At 37.5% G+C, this 13,051-nt stretch overlaps 1 protein-coding gene across 1 annotated transcript in view; it reads right to left on the reverse strand.

Annotated features, from left to right (window-relative positions):
* Positions 1-1,044: 1,044 nt before the first annotated feature.
* Positions 1,045-13,051, reverse strand: part of LOC103807265 (adenylate cyclase type 2) — a gene marked incomplete at both ends in the record, with an annotated part of 39,695 nt that continues 27,688 nt past the window's right edge. Inside the window, 2 exons of the mRNA XM_009079988.1 lie at positions 1,045-1,182; positions 12,148-12,232. Of these exons, the coding sequence (XP_009078236.1) occupies positions 1,045-1,182; positions 12,148-12,232 (223 nt within the window). The remainder of the gene's footprint in view (positions 1,183-12,147; positions 12,233-13,051) is intronic.

The raw sequence follows: 13,051 nt of genomic DNA on the forward strand, positions 1-13,051 counted from the left end.
TCACCAACTAAGGGTCCCATGGAATGTTGTGGGAAAACAATGTAAAACAGTGTAGGTATTATCAATCTTTATGAACCTCAAGTAACAAAAGTACCAGCAACTCAAGGAAGCACTAGGGTTGCAAATTCACAGATACTGAAATGCAAATCTCACTGACATGAAACATGATTAATATCTACACATTAATGCTGTAATGAAAACACTACCTAAATAAATATTAGAGTTCCCATTTTGCAGATACAGAACTGAACTGGAACAATTTCACACGTTTACAAACAGAATTGGCCTTAGCCAACAGGACAAGACAAAGGAAGCTTTTTGATCCCATACACTGCTCATCTCATTAGACAACAAATCCTTCAGAATAAATGAGATCATTAAGATTCATGCTTTAGGAAGACTAATGACAGATCTACTCTATATTGCTGTAGTTACAAAAGCACAATAGAATTACACGGATTTTCCCTATTAGGAGAGAAAAGCACAGGTTGAAATGACTAAAGTAGATATAAGACCTGACAAATTTGTAGTTCAGGACTTTTGAAGTTTTGATGTAACTGTGAATTTTTTCTTATTTTTAAAAAAAGACAAGCATGTGAAATCAATAATGTATCCATTATGATCAACTGAGTAGAGCTCAGTTTGTTTCACATAAAGTCTTTCACACATCCTGTAAGGAGATATTTCATTCTTTCAGCAATGCTCTGTTCTTCTAAGCAATGCATAGATGACCATGGGATTTGAACAATTCCAACCTGAGATTTAATTATTTTCTATTAATTACAAATAATATTTTTCTTTAACAAATTTAGCCAGGATCTGAGCTCTTGTTGAACATCCTGTTTGCAGAGGCTCCCATTGCCAGAGACAGAAATGTAAAGCAGAGCAACAGAAAACATACTGTGTAGTCATTATTAGGTAGGTTCCTGGCATAGACTTGGGCCATAAATTCAACATCTAAACAAATACTGAACAACAACTTAAAATCTAAAAATAACAACAACAACAAAAAAAGAAAAATTATCCTTTTTTTTCCCCTCTTACCATGTTGAACACAGCCATGGTTAATATTATAGCAGTTGTTGTCAATGTAAGAGTGATCCTTGGCCAAGGACGGTTTGCAATTATTCCAGAGGATTTCAGGATCCACAACAACGAAGCTGATGCTTTCTTGCTACATTGCTAAGTGCAAACAGTTTAAAAAAGGAGAAAAAAATCTTTAGTATAGTTAATTAGCAAAAACGAGGGTAGAATTAAGAAGGCTCAAGACAGGGCAGCATTGATCTAGAACCACCGTACAGAACTATCCAACTATTATAGTCTCACAAGTGTTAGAGCTCATAATTATACATGAAACTAAAGTAAAATTTAGTTAAAATATCTGCTATAATATCAAACCTGCTAAATAATTATAATTATAATCTGCAAGAACCTCATTAAGCATTCAATATGTATCACAAATAATAGCAAATACAGAGTTGACAGCAGTGTCATTACCTCTACTATCAGTAAAACCCATGAAAACAGTTAAACTGACCTGCCTCACCTCAATTGAATGATTCATATTTAGTAGTCTCTGGAAACTTAAAAATGTAGTAAATGACTGCAAAGCCTCTGACAGAGAATAAAGGTTATATACATAGATGTACCCCTGGCAGCCTACAAATTAGAAGAGTTTTTGGGGTTACTTTCTTTTGTTTGGAGTCTTGTTTGATAATTACGTAAAATATAACTCAGCAACACAAATCAACCTTCCCACGCGAATATGCATTTCATACAACTGGACTTAGAATTGGACACAACAAATATTTAGTGAATGGAAAATTTTTCTTATATAGTGGCAAAAATTAACAATTAAAAACTGTGACTTATTTAATCTGCTCCCAAGAACGTATTGCAAGGCCTCCATTCATACATGCATAGTGCCCAGAGGCACAACAGGCTCACACAGAAGAAACAACTTGTGACACATCCAATAAATACTAATTTTCACAAAACTTTAGCAATGAAGAGATAAGGTTGCCTAAAAGCATCTTCTGCCCTTTCTGAATGTCAAATTCAGTTACATGGAAACCTCTGCAAAAAAGGCAATGAAAAGTTAAGGACCATGACAGTCCCACAGAAGTAATTGCTTTTTCCAACTTGTTTTCTCTATTTACCTAACATTATCAGAGATCACTTTACATATTGTTTTCACCCCAGCCACAGCAAACAGCAGAGATACAAACAGAGGAAGGCTCCAAAAGGAGAACTCAAGCACTAAAAACTACCAAATATAGGACTTTATTTACAGCACTGATCGATTTGTTAGGTTCAATAGCTACGGCACATCATGCTAAATTACACTACTACCCAAAACACATCATGCAGTTTGCATGAAGGTCTTTGTCATACTGCACCTAACTATTTCTCTCCTAATTACACACTATTTGGACAATTCCATTATATACACAGAGTGTCTTTAAATGTATTCTTTCCTTTTATGACAGGGAGTTTTGTACACTGGATTGGACAGATTCTGAGTTCAGCTTCAGGAACAAATAATTGGAATCTCAAAGATGGACAAAGATAAGGGAGCTTTTATATACACTTTACTCCTCCCCCATATTAAAAAAACCCACAAATACATAAACTCATAGTACATAAATTCTTGCTCAAAAGTCTTTTTGAACTTCCAAACCTTGTTCTTCACCCCCAAGTACATAACAAATTTTAAGGCAATTTGAATCCACATGTAGATTTTAGAGATGTTTTGTCATCCTTCCCATTTTAATACAGTAAAAAGCACAAAGCCTCAAGTGCTGCCATTGCTACAGAAGGGGAGTGTTCCAGTGGATGCAGGGAAAGGATCTGTGTGAAAATGAATCATTCAGTTATCTGTCTAGTCTGGCTAAAACCCAATGAGTCACGGAGCATGGATTTATGGCAAATTAAAACAGTCATAAAATTGTACCTTAAATTACTCTTTGCTTTTATTATAGCTCACCTGGAGTGCTACTACAATTTCACTCACATTGTTCTGTGATTTTCTTGGCAATTTAGAAGTAGCTGGAATAGTTTAAGTTGGATTATGGACAAAACTAGTCCAGTACACTGAAAAAGCCCAAGAAATATTGAAGTGGATAAGAAATGATACAGAAAAAGTTGTACAGCATGTTCTTTCTGAATTACAGTACAGGGAGCTATACCATTCAAGGAAAGTCTTTAGGATAAGAAATTCCAAGAAAATAAGCTAATGATGAAATAAATTATCTGGTCTAAACCAGATATATTTTATTATCAATTTTAATGGTTTTACATTATCTGATGAGAGACTAATCAAATTAAACACAAAGACCTGGTGAGGATCAAAAGGACAATGACAGATGGTGGAACATCAGTGAAAAACACAAGCCACTGAATCTGCTGCTTCTAAGACCACTGAAGGAGAATGTGGCAGCCATGGTTTCTGATGGGAAACCTACCAAGAAGCCTCAATGACAAAAACTTCCTTTCCAGGATGCCCTGCAGACTAAGGGTGATTATTGCTTAAGAGGATAGTGAGCTGACACAGGACAAAGGGAGCAGAGAGAAACTTGGGATTGTGCAAAAGATTATGGTATGTTTTAAGGCCACTGTTGGTATGCGGAAAACTTAAGTGATGTTTAGGGGACAGGACACAGGAGAGGAAAGGAAGGCATAAATGTGGATCAGAGAGGAACAAAAATAGGTAAATGGAGAAGAGAAGGGATGAAAGGAAATGGCTGCAGGCGAACACTTGTCTAAATGAGTCTACTGCATTTTGTTATTAAATTCTATCTCTAAACATCTTCTGTGTAAGTACAGTCCTTACTCTGAGCCAGCATGTGTGCAAACGCTAAAAAACTTCATGCAAGTAGCACAGGATGGGTGCCAGGCACTGGAGAGAGAGGTCACATATGTGAGGCAACTGAGGGCTGGGTGCCAACAGCTGAAGTGTTTCAGACCAGTCCATGGGGAGACCCACAGGGTGTGTGGGGCAGTGTGTATTACCATTAGGAAAATCCAGACTGGACTGGTTGGCCAGTAGATCTACGTTGGGAAAGACCTAAGGTTTGAAGTCACTTTGTAAAGGGAGCAGAGTCTGGGCATAAGTATTTTAATAATTAAAATCCACATGTGCAACCCACAAATATGAGTGTGCCTTTGGATGACAACAGTCAGGGTATGTGTATACTCCACTAGCAAACTTCAGCCCTGATAAGCCAGAAAGGAGGAACTAGATGTCAGTGTTGATCGTGTTTACATGAGTGCTGCTTGTTGTTATGTGGGTACTGCAAGAGAGCTGTTCTCACCACTGAAACCGTGTGTATGGTATATGCCCATGTGCCTACTGGGAATACATGCTCAGCCTCACTGCTGGTTGTATGTGGGACATGGTATTCACAGCCTCCCACTGATGGAAGTCTTTAATTCCATCAAATGGTGCTTCAGTGGGCCAGGAAGGAGCACCCTCCAGCTCCTAAACTCCACTGGACCCAACAAGCACTGGCAAGTCTTATTTTCAATTTCAGAACCTTAAAAGCATGGCTTAGTAACAAATGCAAAACAATGCCATAAAAAAAGGTGCTTTTATATTTTAGTAGTGCTAAGCAATGTAAACTGGTGGCTTCCTCAAGTGAACAATTTATGCTATCTTAATTCTGGAGAAAAATTTAAGTTTCACACAAAATCTCTGTTGAATCCCAATATCTGAATACATGAATGTTGGCATCAAAGGACAGTGACTTTTCAGGCTCTTCTACTTTAACGTCAGTGCTTCCAACTGTAAATTTGAACTTTCCTCATTTTTTTAAAGTAATCAGTGAAAAAAATCACGTACAAAATTACTGAGGTTACTTAGCATGTCCATGCTGAGAACAACATTTATTGCTGAGGACTCCTTTACTGCTTTCTAAGTACCTGGAAAGCAGGTAGAGACTTACGTAACTTCTGTGCCAAAATTCCTTGCAATAATTCTGAATGTTCTTTGTTTACAAAATTTTTGATCAATATCACCTGACTCTGCTAATGCATTTTATAAAGGAGGAACTAACTAGACTGTTTTTCTACATTTCCTTTAAAAGTTGCTTTTCTGCTACCAAAAGAAACAAAACAAAAAGGGCAACATTAGCACTAAGAAAAGTTCTGGAGAACAATATAAATTTCAGGAAACAATATATCATTCAGCCAATGTGATTAATCAATAAAAAGAGTGCATTCTTCCTGCTATGGCTAAAATTACAGACACTGCTGGCTCTGACCTGAAGAAAAATGTGAGTGATGCTACACTGCAATTTCAAAAATGAAGTTGTCAATAGTTATTTCCACTTGTCAAACAGAAGCATAGCAGAGCTCAGTGATGTATTTCTTACCAGGCTGTTTAATGCACAGCTCTGAGTCCCGGAGAGCAAAGACCACTGTTTATTTGGTACATCTGCCATGCCTACCTAGTTTGTTAAGCCACTGAGGGTCCTGAAAGGAAAATCCATGATAAAACCCTAAAAATCTTTAAGACATTTAAGACATTCCTTGGAAAACACAAGAGAATACACTGTTGAACAGTAATTCTCTACGTGAATTACTAGATTTGCTGAACTTCATTTCACTTTTGAGCAGTCCAAATACAGTCCATATGTAGTACAACTACAGCAGTTCAGTACTGCAGAAAATTCAGGGAACCTCTGGAAGCAGACCTGGAGTGGTGGGGTGATCCTTAAATTCAGAGTCTTAATAGCACTGGCAGAATTATGCAGGTTTATTTAGCCGATTCAATACCTTAAGTCATACACTTGTTTTGGTAAATGTTATGTCGCCTTTGCAATTTTCTGCATATGGAGAATGAGATTAAGGTATGAAAGTCATCATTTCTAGAAAGCATGCAAGGAGGATAAGACATCAGATCTCAATAGATTCTGTGTTTATTCTAAGTGGAGCTGGCAGAATATGGTTCAGTGTTTATCATTTACCAACCAGAAATAATAGGCATTTGTAGTATGAGAAGTGACTAATGCATTACCTTTTCATCTGAACATGTAAAATCTGACATGACAGCTTAACATGATAGTGAGTAATAATGTATTTTGAATAATCAGGACATTGAAATGTATCCTGTGTTCTCTTTCCACACACACAAACCTACTTCAGCATTTAATAAAATGAAGGCTGTCCTTCTGAGCGAGATCAAGAAACTGGTGCGAGAATTAATTGTGACAGCTACGCTGTAGATGAAAGACAGTGTCACAAGAGCTGTCACACTTCTCTTTCACATGCTAGCTGAGGTTGGAACACCTTCACTTAAGACCTCTTATTTACAGAAAGCCATTGAATCGCATTTTCTATAGTTCTATTGTTGTTCTTTCTATTTTGCATTCAAATACAATTTGATGTTTACCAATATCGATGTTATAGAAAATTAAATCAAAAGAAACAAAATTCAGATTTTTTCACTTGGACTTGAAGACGACATCAAAGTTCAAACCCAAAGAACTGGCTGACAGCAATTACATTGACCTAAGCTTGGAGAAGGAGGATTTTTCAATATAGGAACAAACTTTTACTTTACGTACTTCTAAATGGTCTTAACATTGATAAAAAGGACCAAAGTGCTTCGAACTGAGTACTGTAACACCAAGATTTTGAAATTCATGGTGGCACCTGTAAATCTAAGCCAGGCATTTTGAATCATACAAAATGCATCCATGTGAAGAGTCTACTGAACTTTCATTTCATGCAACTGGCTGGACAAGATCTAGAATCCTGAATAAAGAAATAATAGCAAAAACTAAAGTTGATGTCACATTTTTAATTTCACCATACTTTGCAGTGTTTATTATCCTTCACAAAGGGTACGTAAAAATGCCCACATTGGTTCACTTCAAATGTGTCATTCAAAGGAAAGAAGATGCCAGTGAGCTGTACAAATATGCCTTTAGGCAGTGAGAGTTCACTCCTGGTACTTCCTGTGCTGCCTTCCTCATTCAAGAGAACTTACAGTCACAGTGTTATATCCTGTTTTAAGGTAAGACATTCCCAGTCCCTCTCATCAAATTCTGTTTCTCAGGAAATATTGAAAGAACCACTGGTTTTGAGAAGAATCAAACCTGACCTTTTAAAGACAATGCTCAAGGCACTGAACTAGAGGAAGGAGTTCTCAATGCTATGTTCTACACTGACCAAGTCTTGACCTCCAAGTGAGATACTACTATCCAAAAACTGTCTGACACAACAGGAGCCTCGACCTGTGACCAAACTGAGGTACTAACTCTCAGGTAACACATGCAAAAAAACCCTTGAAAACAATCTGGATTCTCTCTGCTTTCATCCTTATTTTTTTATTAGGAAACACACCTGGGTATCTCTTTATTTGGAAGTAACTTACAATCTCATCTTGGGCAAAAATGCGACAAGGCAGCATTGCTGGACTTTAAAAAGGTTCAAGATAGTATCTCTCATTAAAAAATGCTAAACCAGAACTTCTTGGCAAAACAGACATAACAGACTTTTAGGTTCGATAAGCCCCTTTCATGGACTCTGCTGTAGGTGCCAAAATGACTCTTTAGGTTCTCCCTGCCTTTCCCCATCCCTGTTTTAATCTCAATTTACAAGCAAAGCCTTACTGTTGCAGAAACTAAAGAGCCTAGATCTTTCGTTTGTATCTGCATTAAGAGATGCTGACATCAGAGATAAGATTCCTCGTTGAAAATAGTTTCCCAGTAGTGCTGGTGTGATATTCCTATCCTTGCAGAGCTTTTGAATATCTGAAGTGTATAGTCCTTCTGACTATTAAGTACCAATGTCAATTGCTTTCAGAGTCAAATACAAATCCCTTCAAAAAAGGTAGAGATTGTGTATCACTCCTTATACAGCAGTGACAGGACTGCTGATATCCTGGCTGCACTTTGTCAGATGCTCTGGCGACCACAAATCAGAACATCTTTCTCAACTGTGAAGCCACTTATTTTCTGCTGTTTGTTTTGTGGGTATTGTGTTCTGCTCATTCCATGGTTCAACTGGATATGTAAAGAGAGACTATAAACATGTTCATATGAGGTGGTATTACTTCTGTCTTCCCTGTTAGCTGAAGTAGCTGGACAGGTTTGCAAGTTATAAACCTATGCAACAAAAAGCCACTTCATATCAATGGCAAATAACTGGCACAAAGAGTATGTCGTATCAATTAAGTTCACACATGTCCAAGGTAATGCAAAGAAATTTTTGACACTATTTGAATCAATGCACAAGGAACATTTGCCTGAACCTAACACTTCTTTGGCCAGCTATCTCAGCTACCCAGAGATCTGTCCTTCACATGCTTAGTCGTTTTTTTCCTACTGATTGCATTACATTTTCTGAGGTATCATTTAGATAACCAGACTGTTTCCTTGCATTCACATCAGGAGGCAAAACACACCTAACAGTTACCAGGCCTAAGGCATTTCACACTCATTCTATGAACTAGTCTATACTTCAAGAGCATAAAGAGAAGAGACACAGAAATTCTATCAGCTAAAGGACAATCACAGTCCTCTATCTGCATGTAATTTGGGAGGGAAACCCCTCAAGGAAAATTCAAAGAAAACATTTCAAATTACTAAAAAAGAATAGCTTATAGTTAAAATATGAAAATATAAGCCAAAAATATCTTTGTGGCCAAAAATACCCATAATACTAAGATTCCACTCTGAATACTGTGATTATCTAAAAAAGAAAAACCTGAAAAAACAAAATGAACTAAGATTCACTCTGAATACTGTGATTATCTGAAAAAGAAAAACCTGAAAAAACAAAATGCATGGGCACAAAGAAGTAATTAGAACATAAAAGATAATAAATCCCTTTCAGGTGTCAGGATATATGCCATTTGAGCTAGGATGAGGAAGGTTTAATGCCTATGGGCAAACGACTGTTTCTGTGACAACGTTCAGCCCTCCCTGCCCTCAGCCTGTTTGCTCAAGACCAGCAGGGGATGACATGCCACAGGCTCAGGAAGTCTGTAACCTTCTTATTTGTGTTACAGCTCTGCCACATTGTTTGATGGCAAAATTCCTGTTCTTCTTTAATGGCTGATATCACTCCACACCAGACTGAGCTGGACCACACTGCAGTGCTGCTGAACAGTAGAATCAATGTATAGTAAACTCAGAGTGAAAGAGTGAGCATAAAATCTCCTCTTACAATATTGTAATTAAATTCCATAAGAGCTAGCAACTTTAACACTACATTCTGGATGGGTTTTTCTTTCACCAATGAAATGAAAATCATACAGATAAACTGGTTCAATGTTAGGATTTTTGTGCCTTACTCTGTGGTGGTCACAGCCATTTATTTTTTTGTGACTTACTCTGTGGTGGTCACAGCCATTTATAATCGTTGGAGACTGAGAGGGCAAAATGTCAAAGTACTGAGACCAGCACATAATGCAGTGACAGCCAGGTGTCCTAACTTGAACTTAGATTTTGCTCTCTTTTCTGGCACTACAGGTCCCACTTTATAAATCTTGTAACAGTCCTGTAAATATTTGAGTACTACTGCAAGTTTATTTACCAAGTGCAGGTGCTCAGGTTGGTGGTTGGGCATGACCCTGTACAGGCATCTCAGGGAACACCAGGGCAAGAAAGGGCCAAAAACGTTCAGCAGAGAGATGAGGAGGGAACAAGAACAGAAACAGCAGAGGGAACACAAAGGTTGGAGGAGGAGAAGGTGCTCCATGCTGGAGCAGATGACTGTACTGCAGCTCACAGAGGACACGTGCTCAAACAGGTGATGTTCCTGAAGGAACTGCAGCCTGTGGAGACTGATGGAGCAGGATGAAATGTGAATTGTGAAGAGAAAGAGCAACAGAGAGAAATGTCTGTGTACCAACCAGCTTTCTCACCCTATTTTCCTCCCCTATCCTTCTGAGTTAGGCAAAGTGACTGAACAGCTGGGTGGGTGTCTGCCCATAGCCAAGGCTAACCCACCACAGAGTTCATCTGCCACAGTCAGTCAGGCACAAAAAAATTCTCACGGGGTTTGATGCATTTTTAGAAGAGAGATATTTGGTGATTTTAAACTCTTAAATTATGTGCAGGTGTATGTACACACAAGCACATCCACACTTACTACATGCCTTCTATAAGGGAATCCAAAATGTACCTCTTTAGAAAAAGAGGTGTGAAAAATCCCCACCAGCAAAAAAAATAGCCAAATAAATGCAAACCAAATCAACATTAGGATGACAAAGCTTGATTTCTGTTAACACTGATACTGTAGTGTGAAAACTCCGATATTGACACTTGTTTGCCTTGTAAATTTTAGACCTGTTCTTCTAGAAAGCAAGCATTTACAGTTATGGGTCAACAGATATGCTACCAAAATATAACATATGGTGTCACTGTGGTTAAAGATGCAAAACAATGCTTGTATTTTGACATGAAGGAAGAAATCCTTGGGAGAGCACAGGGGAAAGAAAAACATACTGCTCCTTCTGTTAGCTGCCTCTCATCCATCACCTTGCAGAGCTACATCCATGCTCGTGAAGGGGATAACACTGCACCAACTATGGTCATAACTTGCTGAAAGGCTTCTTAGCAGCATAGCTTCTGTATTAGAGAAGCTAAACTCATGAAGACATAGACTAAACAGTGTCTCTTCAAGTTACTTAGGTTAGAACATGACATCTGGCAAGTCAACAGAAATACAATAATAGGTCTCCATTTCTGAGAATTATCTGCAATACTTATACAACATAGGCAAAATGTCATTGAAAGTAGGTGTTACATATTATTCAAGTGGCACAACTCCTCAACTCTGACTTGGGATATTTGCTTAGCCAAACCTTTGAATGTAGAAAAATATGTTTGTACTCCTTCTAAGAAATACTACAAACAGAAGCCCCAAGAGAGTGGATGTCCCAGCACTTCCTGGCACTATTTCATTAGCACCACTTTTTCCTACAGGTAAAAGACTGCCTTTTCCTTGAAGGATTTTTCTTTTTTATATTTGCTTATTCAAGAGCAGCACTCTGATTTCACCATTTCACTCTTATGTCATTAACAAACAGCTATCAAGTATGACATTACGTGAGAACTAATTCTTGCTATTAAGTAATAGCAATACCTCTAAGACCTCACTCCAATGATTAAAAATATTTCAAAATATTGTTGCATAATATTTCAGATTAATTTCTGAGCAGTGGCAGCATCCCTAACTTATTGGAAAGACAACTGAAACATGCATATTTTCATACAAACACATCCCGATTAATTACAACCTTCACAACAGAAGAGGAAGAAATTATAAAATCCTACTTCCTCCATTTCTTTAACTACCTTTTCTTACTATTTTACTGCATAGTGATGTAATTGTCTTTCCCATGTGCAAGCTTTGCTTTTTTAAAAAGATCTTTCAGTTTTCTCCATGGGAGCTTGTGGGAAGACAGAGAAGTGCGGATTGGCAAGTATACAGATTGCTTTATTCTAGATTACATGCCAAATTCAGATTACATTCACTTTCTCACAAATGCTGAAAATCACTGTTCTAGATGGACCTATATACTGGATCTATTTGAGAATAATTGAAAGGAGGACAACAATACCTGTAAATTACATTATGAAGTGCTGAAAGGTTTGCCCAAGTCCTGAGTTAAATTCAATTCTCACATTCAGCATAATATTGTGCACATTTAATAGGTATTACAGTAACACCTGGACCACACAATGGCAAAGTTTGAAATTAATACTTAACATCTTTATATTTCAAACTAAGTTGTTATGGTGAAATGTTCTCTAAACTCAGAAAATGGTGTATATAATAAAACAAATACATAGTCCCCCAAATTAAAGCACTCATGAGTCACCTCCTGTAAGCCTGATAGCAAAAGATTTTGAAAGGCAATCAATCAAACAACACTGAAAACCTCTCAGATAAACCAGCTTCATGGGGGAGAGTACCAGTGAAGATCATAGCAATTGCTTTTTCTGGTTTTCAGACAAATGAAAATATCTCACAGAAAATTAAAACAGACAAAACAATGTCCACAGCAGCCTGAGTGTGCAAAGCCTTTCTCTTTAACTGGTACTCTGCAAAGGCAGAGTGCCCTGGCAAAATCAGAACATGTTATTTAAAAGAAACCATCAGCTAATGGATTACACTTCCCCGAATACCTACCAAAAGTTGTCCAGCAAAACAGATAAACAAAATGAAGGAAAGCAAGAGAAATGCAGCCCCAAATGAAATTCCAAGAATAGATGTTCTAGAAGAAAAAGAAAACATGTATTAATTTCTTTGTTGTACATTCGTATCATGACCTTTCTTTGTCTGTAATACTGATGATATGAAAAATCACTATGTGCAAGCTGAAACTTCTAAACATCAACACCATGGAAAAACAATTGCTGCTGCTAATGTACTCTGTAATTTAAATTATATGTGTGGAAATTAGTATCTTCTCATGGCAATAGCTTTGCAAAGTCAGAAGTAATACCAATTCAAGCATTCCTAAGCTCAGAAAATGGCAGGGGAAAGGCCTGTCATTATGGGAATAATTAGAATTGTTATGTAGTAAACAGCATGGGACAGTGATGTCCAGTTTTCAGTGTCTCTCAGCTAGAACCTGTGATACCTGTGACACTGCAGTCTCTCAGTCAGCAAGGGACCTAACCTAGTGACTACTATTTCATGATTCAACACCTCTGAAAACTTCATTTTGTATCAAATTTGACTAGCTGGCCAGACTGATTCTGAAGCATTAGAGAACAAAGTAGGAAGGAAAAGTAAACGTTATGAAGAAAGGATAAAATAAGAGAACCAAAAGAAAAAAGAAAAAGAAAAAAGTGTATACTCTTCCTGAAATTATCCTTACTCAGTGTTCTAGCTCATCCTTTTCTTGTAAGTTATAAATAGACAGGTCTAGCCAAAATAGCATCCCTGGATACTCAGTAAACAGCAAGAGGGATACATTAACAATCTGTGCACTCATTCATTCCGCAAATGTGGAAATCTCTCTATGTGAATACCAGAGTAGAGCATAATTGCTCTGTTGGGCACCATCTGAGAGCTCCTTAGCATGGCT

Source organism: Acanthisitta chloris, unplaced genomic scaffold (assembly GCF_000695815.1).
Source record: "Acanthisitta chloris isolate BGI_N310 unplaced genomic scaffold, ASM69581v1 scaffold38068, whole genome shotgun sequence".
In the NCBI taxonomy this organism is placed as follows: Eukaryota; Metazoa; Chordata; class Aves; order Passeriformes; family Acanthisittidae; genus Acanthisitta; species Acanthisitta chloris.